This window comes from Merops nubicus, unplaced genomic scaffold (assembly GCF_000691845.1).
Source record: "Merops nubicus isolate BGI_N331 unplaced genomic scaffold, ASM69184v1 scaffold30324, whole genome shotgun sequence".
Lineage (NCBI taxonomy): Eukaryota > Metazoa > Chordata > Aves > Coraciiformes > Meropidae > Merops > Merops nubicus.
This window is the reverse complement of record NW_008602731.1, coordinates 17879-29884: the sequence shown is the minus strand read 5'-3', so window position 1 is coordinate 29884 and position 12006 is coordinate 17879. Positions and strand designations below refer to the sequence as shown.

The window sequence follows — 12006 nt, the reverse complement described above, 5'->3', positions numbered from 1 at the left end:
ATGGAGGAAGACAGAGAAGATAGAGCAATCAGGCCTGTGCCTGATGAAGTGCATTTCCAGACAGCCCAATCTTTACAAAAGAAAAGTGTGAGCAGGAAAAAAACAGTTCATGACAATTTTGGCTGCTCTGCATGGAAGATTTCACTGGATGTCATCACCTGTGTGTGGCCCTTGAGGATGTTAGTTGGCAAAAGGGTCTGCCCACATAAAATAGCTTTCATTTGCCATGTGTTTTTTGTGCTGAGATTGTCCAGGCAATCAAAGCGAGGTTGGGGAGTTGTTAGCCCAAATGAGCCAGATATCTCAGCTTATTTGAACATCTGGCTGATAAAGCCCAACTGTGTATTCAGGATGAAAAGGTGTTTGACATTCAGGCCTGGGTGACCGAGGATGGGGGACCCTGCTTTGAACGTGCCAGATGGCTAGACAGATGCAATCCTTGCCCTTGTCAATGTGTGGCCAATCTCTTTGACTGACTGTAGCCATTCACTGATCTCCAGTAACATGGGCATCAATGCAGAGAACAGATGGGCCTTCGCAGCCACAGCAGAAATGAATTTAGCTTCTGTCCCAGGTCCCATTGCATCCAGTTCCACCTCCTCTTCCATCATCACTGTCCTCTAGGGACTACATTGCTAGTCACTTCTTTCTCATGACCTATCCTCTGTCTACTCTCCTTCTTCCACATGTCCTACGATGTATTTAAACCAGAAGGTGCAACAAATTTCTAGCAAATCTTATCTTTGTTCAGGGTCCTTCCTCACCAAAGTCTCAGATGATGACCTGAAAACAGAATGAAGTCCATGGTGTAAAAGGAAAGGCATCATCCATCTTAGTCCTTCACCTCTTCATCCACTTCCACATCCCTCCCAGAGCAACTCAGCACATCTGGATGGCTCATGGCCCTTGACAATATCCTCCAAGTCTTTCACAGACAGGTATTTCAGTCCTACAGGTATGCTTCTTGCTGCTAGCACCTACAGGACAACCGGAAGTAGTGGAGGTCAAATGATTCCAGAAGTCCTCAGGACATGCCTCTGTCACAGTGTGATAATGCAGGGATGCTTGACTGAGCTGTTACATCTGCATGGTTCAGCTGGAGAGACCTCAACCTGGAATGCCACTGTTGGAGATAAAATCCTGAGGCCCTTCCAGCTGTCTTCTTAGGCAGGAGATGACTTACATCCAAACCCACTGTCTGCAAGCTGATCCACAGACTACTGCAGTGCTGACAGCAGGGCCTTCCTGCTGCTCTGCCATGGCTACAGCATAGAGGGAGGGTGGTGGGATCTGGGCCAGGTTAGAAACACTTTGCTTCTAGGAGCAGAAGGATCTCCCTGGCCTATGAGCTCCCCTTGCACCGATGTGTTGCTTCAGCACCGCTGTCACGTGAGGCACGTGAGAAGAGGTCGATGTTTCTGGAGTGCAGGCAAATGAGCCAGAAAGAGGACCCAGGAGCTCAAGTCTCAAGACTCTTTGTCCTTCTTTGAAAGTGTAGTGTTATCCAGGGATTATCCGAGCTGTTTACTGCAGGGAACTGGCCAATTTGCCTTTGAAAGAGTTGCGTTACTGCCTGTGGGGAAGGCGAAGAAACAGCCATGCATTGGAGCACTATTTAACTGTGCAGGCACTGGGGAAATGCCTATTCCACTTACATGCAGGCCAGATTCAAACCCATTTAAGCAATTTCAAGCTCTTTTCTCGTTATTCCAGACCTTTGGATCTGACTCCAGATGAAAAAAGAGGAGAAAAATGAAAGCTGTGACTCTTTGGTCCAAGCTGATGTGGACTCGGGGACACTATCACAGGCAGTAGGCAATCTCCTTCAACGTAGACAGTTCCACTCTCTATTCTCCAGCCTTTTCTACAGAGCAGTGTTAATGTCAAGAGACCCCATCTAACCAGGTATTTAGAGTGAGCTGTTTGGAAAGGATGCCACTTTAGAAACTGAGGCTAAATCTTCAGCAGTCCAAACAATGGAAAGGAAAAAAATCCAAAAACAACAAATGAAGCAAATAAAAAATAAAAGAATCAAACAAAATTCCTGCAAACCATCTATCCCTGCAAAACTCTGCCACATCCACCTGAGTCCGCATCGTCTGTATGGTGTACCATATGAATGTCTACTTAACATTCAGCTTGACCTGCTGCCCACCATCCTCTTTGCTCCCTCACCATTTCCTTCCTACCTGATAACAAGCAGCATCTGCCCTGGTGGAAGGGTACCATGAGCAGAGACTGAGCCCAAAGGCACAACAGTGACACATTCCCTCTCCCTCCCACCCCTAAAAAGAAAACAGGCAAACAGATATTTGCATGGATAACAAAGTACACGGCACCCATGAAGTTTGCTTTTTTGCCTCCTTTTAAGCAAATCCAAACATTCCATTGCTGTTGGGAGTGGAGCACAACCAGCCCACCACAGCCCGGGATCATTTCGGGGTCAGCTGTCCCTGTGGCAGGCACCCCACATGAACTATGCATCGTTCTCGAGCAGAGGAGTTGAAATCTGGGCAAAGCGCTCTGTGCCTTTGACCCTCAAAACAAACAAATGGAAACCACAGCAAATGGGCAGGAAAGGGAGAAAGGGAAGGAAACGACCCAAGGATTTCCCTGGATCGTGCTGACACAAAGGGAAAATAAAATTCACACAGAGCACACTCTTGCAGGTGATCCAGACACCGTCATGTAAGCAATCAAAGGTAACCACAACAGAAAGAAAATCAAAGGATAAAAATCTACCCAAAGAATCCCCCAAATGGCATGAGTTAGGACGTTCCAGGAATGCTGGGGTTTATCCATTAGCGACACTCATGCTTTCAGCCCCAGTGAAACAAAATCATGATGCAACAACTGTTTGGTTTTGTTCTCCCCCCAAAAGTGCAAGTAAGCCCAGTAACTTTCTTCAGACCATTTCTTTGGTTTTGTGTTTACTGTCCATGCATGTAACACTCAGTGCAGCACCGTCAGCCACAAGGTCCGATCACACCGTTTTTCCAACAAAAAACAGAACAGGGAAGAGGAAAAGGTAAAAGAAAAAAGAGGGGGGGGAAGTAAGAAAGTAAAGTACCCCACAAAAAAACCCAACCCTCAAAACCAAACCCATCTCTCTTTTTCCTTTCTTTTCAAAGACCACAAAAGCAAGTCAACCAAAACCACAAAATAAAAACTGAAATAACCAAAAGGAGAAAACAACAGAGAGATCAGAGGAAGGGGGAAAACGAACAAAAAAACGAACATTAATGACCCAAAATAAAAAAAAATAAAAACTAACCAGCTGAATTGGGAGTTGAGGGTGAGTTAGCCTGGCTTCCATGGGCTGACACATTGGTAGCCGTGACAGCCGTTTTGGCAGCATAAATATTGGCTTCCTCTTGAAATTTACCTATGTTCTTCTTGTACCGGATTCTCTTATTTCCAAACCAGTTTGATACCTAGAGCGAGTTTAAGAGAAGACAAAGATGTTAACGGTTCAGTTCTGGTGAGTGCAGCTGGGTGAGGAAGGTGGATTAGTTCAGGTTAAAGGGTGCATATTCTGTTCTCCCCCTACATTCTCCTAGCTGTGGAAGGAAGCATATTCTACCCACACCTGCCACCCCAAGCCCAGGCAAGGTAGTGGGGTGCACTTCGGAGCGCTGGGTTTCTGCAGATCTATCTGGGTCCTCCAGTTGGGATGTCCACTAAAGGGATGCTCCACAGGAACTGCTAGAACCACTCCAAGAAAGCATCAGATGTGTTTAAAAAAAACTTGAGAAAGTCAAATGACCCTGAAATAGCAAAGTTTGAAAACAGCTGTCATTTTGGAATTTTTTATTTGTCTCTTCCTCAGTACCCCCTTGACAAGGATAGATGCCTCAGTTCCCAAATGCCCCTTCTCCTCCCTTAGAGATACCAGGGTTGGCTTTCTGGGAGAACACCCAAGCAGTTTATTTGGGCCAGGCTGACAAACAAGACTGCCTTGATACCACTGAAGCTCTCTCTGCCTTTGATCCAAATGAAATTAGTGCAAAAGGCCAGAAGTGGATGCTCATCATCCAGCTGACTCAGCTTTGTATGGTTTAGCACGAGCCACTACATAAACCTGGGCCTTCAGGGAAGGCTGGAGGTGGAGCACAAGACTCATAAGATGACCTAATTTTGGTTCCAGGGACCAAATGGGTACCTTGGAAAGGTGCAGGAGATGCTTCCTTTGTGTTTCCCCAGAGACTAGTATGCTTCTGATGTGTCTAAATGACTAGAATTGTGCTGAATGGGGCTAGTGGATTTATTTTTAAACATAGAGATGCAGGAGAAACTTCTTTGCAAGTCGTGGGGGTGTCTGAAAATGATGGGCCAGATCTGAAGGCAGAATGAAGCAGTGCAGCTCTACTTAATGCCAGCCCTGGAGAAAGCTGTTTCCCTGGGCCTGTATCAGCATCATGCATGAACCTCAGAAAGCCCCAAGGAGAGGTCCAAGCAGGGATCGTTGTAGACTGTCAGGATGATATCTTGGGATCTGTACTATGAATGCTTGACAGAAAGGTCACTTGGACAGCCTGCCAGTCTGTGGATAAATACCCCAAAGTTTGCACGTCAGAGGTTCAGCACAGTGAGAGCATAACTCTGAAGTCTGTGAAACCAGGCTGTAGCATCTGGCCAAAACTGCTACCCAGGGAAGATATCAGGGTAGCTCCTGAACCACCATGAACTCAGCATTCCCAAAATCCCACTCAGTACCCTGCTGGTGATAATCCTGTTCACTGGTGGACATTATGTCACACTGAACAATTTTAGAGAAGATGTGGGAAATATTCAACCTACAGTTTGGGAAGCATCTCTCAGCTTCTTTGACACTACTGAGCACAGAAAATCAGCAGAACATCTCCCTACATGAAGGTCTCTAAGCAGAAGACAACTTGCAGCTGCTACTGACCTTGTTTGATAAAGCTCATCAGGATGAAGAGAATTAGGCAAATACCAGCGGATGCTGCAACTCTCCCAGAAGAGCTCCAACACTCCTAGGGGACTGCTTGGAGCTGCAATCTTGAACTAGGAGATCAACCTCTTTGGTGGGACTCCAAGGATATTCTCCCTTTGTTTGCTGGTGATCAAGTACATCAGTGCTCCCCCCTTCCAAATGGGCTGCCCAAGCATCAAGACACAGAAGACAATACTGGAAGTTCATCCTGGGAAGCTCATGATTTTCTCCTCATCTTACGGGAACTGTTTTGGCTTTGGTGTTGACAACTGAAACTCGTATGCTTTTATTCCTATAATGCTTTCTACCTGCAGGGCTCCTAGAGCACTCAGCAGCTTCTACACAGAAGTGGCTTCATCCGCCAAGTCACCTGCTACTGAACTGCAGGTATGCAATCCTGCGCTGCTGCAGAGCAGGAAAGAGAAAGTATAACCTGCAGATTCCTGGCAGGCAAAAAGTAGCAAGAAACTCAGATCAGCACCCAACCCAGATCTGGGAGCGAACATTTCGATGGCACCAGGAGCAGGTGCAGTTTGCAAGGAGCTCCGCTCCACTTCTTGGTCCAGCTTTCTCATTAAAGACCACTTAGTTCTCTCTCTACAACAGCTCTTCTAGCTTCAAATGCTGGAGCTGGTGGGTGAACTCTAGGTGTCACAGGGAAAGGATTAATGGCCACCACAACTGATCTTCATCTTAAAACCTGTGAAGCAAAGAACATGTCTACCCCAGTCAGCCTCTGAGTTTGGATCAACTTTGCCCATGACTTGCATATGTTCATGCTGCCCCATGTTCCTACTTAGCATCAGCAAAACCAGACTTGGATGTGTGATTGTTTCTACCTTCTTTGGGTGAAGAAGTGAGTGAGATCTCGGAAAGATGCACAAAGCACCCTTGGTACAGCACAGTCAAAAAATATCCTAAGTGCTGCATTTCTCCTGGGCATTTTGTCTTTGCAAGGGAGAAGTTTTAAGTGTGAACAGATGAATTAAAAGTGAGAGGGGAAGCATCAGGACAGCTGTAGTTTTACCTAAGCCAATATGTGCTGTCTCTTGTAAGTAACTCTGGGCAGAATCAATGTTTGGGTCTTCTGACCCAGGGGATGCAATCGGAGTAACTCAACAGGCATTCAGCATGGTGACAACATTGAAGGCAGACATGCTCTCACAAGGACACCAGATGCTACTGCTGTCTTCAGTTTACTCAAGTGATGAACAGGAACATGCCTGGGGCTGGGAAACAGCCCAAGATGGGGAACGCAATGGGAGCCTAGAGAGAGCGCTAAGCTCACGCGAGGACAAGACTACCAGAGGCCATATAGATTGGCTTGCAATCATGCAGCTTGATCCAAAACCAGAGGAAACAGAGAAGGGCAGGCCTGAGGAACGTATGGCTGAACAATTGAAGGACTGATTGTGCTCCTCACAAATCCCAGCAGCTCCCAGGTCAAAGCTACAGATTCCAGGAACTATGCTGTCGCTTTGAACGTATGGAAATAATTCAATTTGCCTTTATTGACCACCTTTCTTTGAGGGATAAGCAAGTCAGGGAGATGTCATGTTCTGCAGCACAAGAGTAATGACAGAGAGAAATGAGCCTGAGGAAAGCCCACCCTCCTTGAGCACAAACTACAACCATTAGTCTGTCTGACCCAAAACCTTCTCACCATGACCTTGTCCATTCTACCTTATCGAGCAAAATCTAAAATTTTTCCTACTGTCTTTGAATCCCTTGGCTTAAAGAATGGAATTTCAGCTCAAACAAGCTCTTCTTGCAAGCCAGCCCAGATTCCTTGAAGAAAAGGCTTTGCCTCTGTGGGTCATGCCACGTCATTTCTGCGCTGTTAACATCCAGCACTGGGACATGACTGACTTGACTGAGGTCTGGAGTGCCCTTCACCACACTCAGGTCTCCCATCAGCAGTAGCCATCTTTGCTGTATTTCTGAGCTCTCTCACCTGTGAGACTGTGATGCCACATTTCTTGGCTAGCTCTTCTTTGGCTTCCTCACTGGGGTAAGGGTTGCTGAGATGGGAATAGAAATACTCATTCAGGATTTCTGTAGCCTGCTTGTTGAAGTTTCGTCTCTTCCGCCTTAGCATGAAGAAAAAGGGAGAAATGGAAGGAAAAGGGAGTCAGTGCCAAGGATCCAGAAATAGGAATGTAATTTTAGATACCCTTAACCTTCCCCACTTCCCTCCCTCTCCCTTCCCTATGGAGTGCAGTAGAAGCCAGGAAGCTTCTTATCTGCACCTTGCTGGTGACTCCTCTCTCAGCACCTTCCAAAGCAAGTGAGTCTCCATCTCCAATTATCACTGTATCCTCCAGCTCACAGAAGAGTCTTAAAACTGGCAACCAGCTCCTCCACCTGGGAAGGTGAGTCCTGACACCTGTCTGCTTTGGCCAAAGACATCACTGCTACTCTGCAGAGTTCCGTGCTGAGAAGGGAGCACTGGATATATCCTTGTGGAAGTCTGTTCCATTTACAGCTGGGCATTATCTATCTGCTACCTCTTTCTTCATAACCCCAGTGGTAAGAGGCCACAGCCTGCACATAAACAGCCTGGGGAGTGAAATAATTCTGCATCAAATTGAAAATCTGGGACAATGGAAACAGAAGGAAAACAACAGGAACCTAGAGGGGATGGGATGGGATGAAGAATTACCTTTCATCCCGAGCAGAAGTGCACATTTTCATAAAGAGGTTTGTTGGAATATGCCACAGAATTTCTTACTGCCCCAGCAAAACTAGGATGTGCAACTCTCAATGTGCATCTGTGAGTCTCCCCATGACAGTGGCTGGATATCTTGACTTGCTGTTCCCTCCCCTGCTGAGCCACACACAACTAAAGGATAAGGAAGGCAAACAGCCTCCATGGCTCAAGGCCAAGAGACGTGGCCCTTCAGATGGACCTGAATTCACTCCAGAACCTCAAAACACCTCTCCCAGGTCTGAACAGTACTGCATAGTGGGTGGGGAGAAAGGTTTGGTGGGGCAAACTCACCGTGCGTCCAGAAATCGGGAGCGCAAGATCATGACGGCTTCACACGTGCTTTGCTTCAACTGCATCTGGATGGAGCTGAACTTGCGGTGGATGATGCTCACCATCCGCTCTATCTCCTTGGGTGAGATAGGTCGGGTTCGGCTCTGCTCACGCAGCAGGTTCATCACGTGGGTGGTGAATTCGTTGCATGCCTGGGATGGCAGGAAAAGCAAAAGAAGCCCCAGGATCGGAAGGTCATTCGATGACGTCAAGGACAGTACAGAGGCAACACTGCTAAGCAAGGAGATGCAAGTGGAGGCCTCAACAGCTGAGGCTTTTTAGGGCAGACCCAGAGCCAACAGTGTGCTGGCTCTCAGGAGACAGAGAAATTTCTCTCAGTTGCCAAGCAGAGGGAATGAGAGACTCCCAGAAAACATGTGGAGAAAGGTAGGAGCCAACTTCTTTGCTCCCAGGGATTGTAGATGGAACTGAGGCAGGTGAAGCCTAGAATTCATGAGGAAGATCCAGCAACTGCTTTTCTGTATGGGACTGGAGGAGCCGTAGATGTATCTGAGGAGGACCATCAACCTTTTGACCCGCTGTCCCTCCTCCTGCTGCACACCTGGAGCCCAGCACCCTGTGGAGCAGAGCCCCATGTGCTTTACAGGAGCAGCTCACAGAGAGACACATCCCTGCTCTGTGCTCTTAACACATCAGATAAGAAGTAAATAATGATAATAATTAAAGCCTGAGTGAGGCAGGAGCCCTGACAAGTAAGGGCAAGAAGGTAATATTCCCAATTAGGTTGCTGCTGGCACAGCACTGTCTGGCTGCTCCTACTGTCCCCATGCTGTGCTGTGAGGATAGAGCAGTGAGAGGAGTCAGAAGGACAAGGGAAGGATTTTGAGGCTGGATAAAGACCACTTCATTGCCCTTTCCTCCATACCCACCAGTACCTCACAGGCATGACAGGATCCTCTGACTCCCCGAACCAAGCCCTGAAAACGAGGTTGACAACAGCACTTGGACACTGATGGCTTGAGAAGCCTTCGGTGCTTCTGGGACATGGGCAGCTGTTCTGGGGACAGTGTGCCCAGTTCCCACCCTATGATGGGGAGAAAGGGGCTAGAAGGGGAATGAAACGCTATTTTTGTAGACTGGTGACATGGGCTTGACTTACGAACTCCCACCTCACCCTTCCAAGCTGAATCTCCACCCATGGCTCTAATCCAACGAGGAGACATCCCTGGGGCCAGCAGAGCCCCTCCAATGGCCTACCACCAGCTTCAGCTGACATCTCCCATCTCCCAGGTGAGTGCTGGCTGCAAGAGCTCTCAGCCGGGTGCCTCTTGGCTCCCAGATGCCCAAGCAATTTCAGCTCATCTCCTCTTGGCGTGAAATAAAAACCAATAAAGGCAAAACTGCCGGTGAGTGCCGTGCTGTCACAGCAGCAGCCAGGCACTGAGCTCTCCCAGTCACCAACAATGGGACTGGAAAGCAGGGCATGGAGGTTGAGAAACTTCAAATCCTGGTTTTGCAGGACTCTGGGTGATGATACTGGAGACGTGGACTGGCACAGCCATTTGCAAAACCACTTGGTAGCAAAGCCAACCCTCCCTGTGGGTAGTGAGAAGGAAAGATGTGGCCCATCTCACCCCATGGGGCTGGGGTAAAGGCTTCTCTCAACTGGGTGTCCCCTTGGGGAGCAAACGATGCAGAAACAAAACCAGTAAAGCAAACAAACAAAACTCCCACTCAAGGGGAGGAAGGAGCAGAAGGCCATATCCTGAAGCCTGTCCCTGGCTGCACCAAGGGTCTCTCCTTGGGCTTTGGTGGCAAAGAACAAGGGGTCCCTCTCCCCCTCTTCAGCCTGGGGGCTGAAAGATGAGCCTTGACATGCTCACCACTCCTACCCCTGTGAGATGACTGAGGGTCCCCCATGCTGCACTACCCCGTCTCCATGCCTCAAGGGAATGTCAGCAAGGGCTGAGGACAGTCACCAAAGGTCACTCTTCCAACCTGCCCCCTGGGGTCCCTCCTTTTCTAAAGCTCTGCCAAAATGCCTTTTGCAGCGTGATCACACTTGGCTTCTCCAACACCAGAGCCCTGCTGGCCACCTCAACTCCAGCTCCAACCTAGGGGCTACCATATAAGGTAGCTCCATACTGGCTGTAGGTCTGAAGATGCCAGCCAGCAGCTTCAGCTTGGCCAGTGTGGCACCTGAAGGGGCAAGACATCCCCCAGCTCCACCAGACATCCATCCAGCCAGGTAAAATAGGGGTTGGGCTGGTTTGCCCATACAGATCCCAGCACAGGCAGCAGAGATGGTGTTAAACCAGAGACCCAAACCCCTACCTGGCCCCTGGCCGCAGCACCCGTCCTGCACCCAACACTGAGGGACACTTTCCTGCTCACACTTCACAAACCACGACCTCAGGGTAGAAACCACATTCATCACAAGCACAAGCTGTGCAGAGGCAGAGAGAGGTCTGCAGAACATCTGGAAACATCTGAAAGGAACCGGTTCTAAGCGCTGGCCTGCAAAGCTTTCCATGCAGTTCTCACTGTTACCAATTGCTGCATTCATGACTCAAATAGTTTTTCTCTTTTTTTTTTTTTTTTAAGAATCATTTTCCACAAGAGAAAAGACACTTTTTTTTTTTTTTTTCCTGGAAAAAGAACTTTTCAAGCTCAAAAAATATTCAAGGAAGATTCTGATTAAAGCCTTGCTTGGAAAACTGCCTGTATCGAGGCAAGCACCTCAAAGAGGCCTCTCCCTTCGTAGGGCAAATTTTTGATATTAGGGGAATAAAAACTGCAAATCAAAGGGGCAATCCATGCCGAGCCTACTCTTGTGCCACACCCCAGCACAAAAACCCAACCCTCCCAACCCTCAAAAAGTACTTTTTCACTCTGATACCAAGCAAGAGTTTGCATTTGCCCGTGTGTTCCCAACAATAGGTGTCAGTAGCGATCCAGGCTGCACACATCCACACCAAGGTGTCAGCACCAGACCGCAGATTCCCAGCCACTCCAGCTCCTGGTGCCACCACCCCACGACCAGCAGCCCTGAGCAGCCCTGCCCTCGGCCGTGAAGGAGCCTGTTACCTGCTCGTACTTCTCCAGCTCCGTGTGGTAGATCTGCCGGATCTGGGAGAGTTTGGCTCTGTAGTCGGAGTGCTCCACCGAGTTGTCGGAGCCAGCTCCTCCCGATGCGGCGGCGGCGGCGGCGGCGGCAGCTGAGCCACCTCCTTTTTCGGGGCCCGCGACCCCCTCAGCCAGGAGCATGTTGTCTAACCGCATCAGCTGGGGGTCTGTGGGCTCCTCTTCCTGCGCTCCCCGGATGCTCAGCACTGCAGGAGACACAAAGGGGAGAGCAAAGCCTGAGTTGAGCCCAAGGCTTAACCTACAGAAGGGGACGTTCATCCCACATTGGGCCATCGGGGCTTGGTCCCTATCAATGGAGCTTTTCTTCCCTTCCCAAGGGTACCCCAACAAGCAGTTAGCATCCTAGTGCTCCAAGTGTCTCTTCCCCTGCTTCCTGCAGGAAAGAAGTAGGGCAGAACCAGCAGAGAGTTCACCACAGGGGTAACCCAGAAAGCCACACCTTGTGTTCAAACCCACAGTGAAACTGCTTGCAACACCAACCAAAAACCCAACAAATGTACCCATTCTTGCTGCCAGAAGTGGTAGGTACCATGTTGTGACTCAAGCATGGGATGGGAAGTTGAGAGCCTCTAGCCCAGATCTCAACTCACCCAGGGGTCATCTCATGTTGCCTAACGTGTCATTTATGGCCTGATCCTTCACCATTTTCATCATCCATCAACCCCAAATAGAAGATAGAAGATGCACAGATTGCAGAGCTGACTGTGCCTCAGTTTCCCTATCTTTAAATACAGATAGAAGGGCTTGCAAGGCCATGCTTTTACCCACATAGTGGAAAAACAAGAAAAAAAAATGTACTAAGTAAGTTTTATGCTTTGGAAAACATCTTTTTCTTTTTAGAACCCAGTCATTCCAGCGAAGTCTAAACCATGTTGAGAAAAGGGGCAACAATAAATCTTCC

The 12006-nt window shown here is 48.5% G+C and overlaps 1 protein-coding gene across 1 annotated transcript; it reads right to left on the bottom strand.

Moving 5' to 3' along the window:
* Nucleotides 1–3263: 3263 nt before the first annotated feature.
* Nucleotides 3264–11290, bottom strand: LOC103771168 (pre-B-cell leukemia transcription factor 1; the record flags this gene model as incomplete). The annotated part of the gene is made up of 4 exons (XM_008938459.1): nucleotides 3264–3434; nucleotides 6912–7047; nucleotides 7959–8149; nucleotides 11046–11290. Coding segments are annotated over 4 exons (737 nt in total), but the record flags the coding sequence as incomplete, so codon positions are not given.
* Nucleotides 11291–12006: the final 716 nt, after the last annotated feature.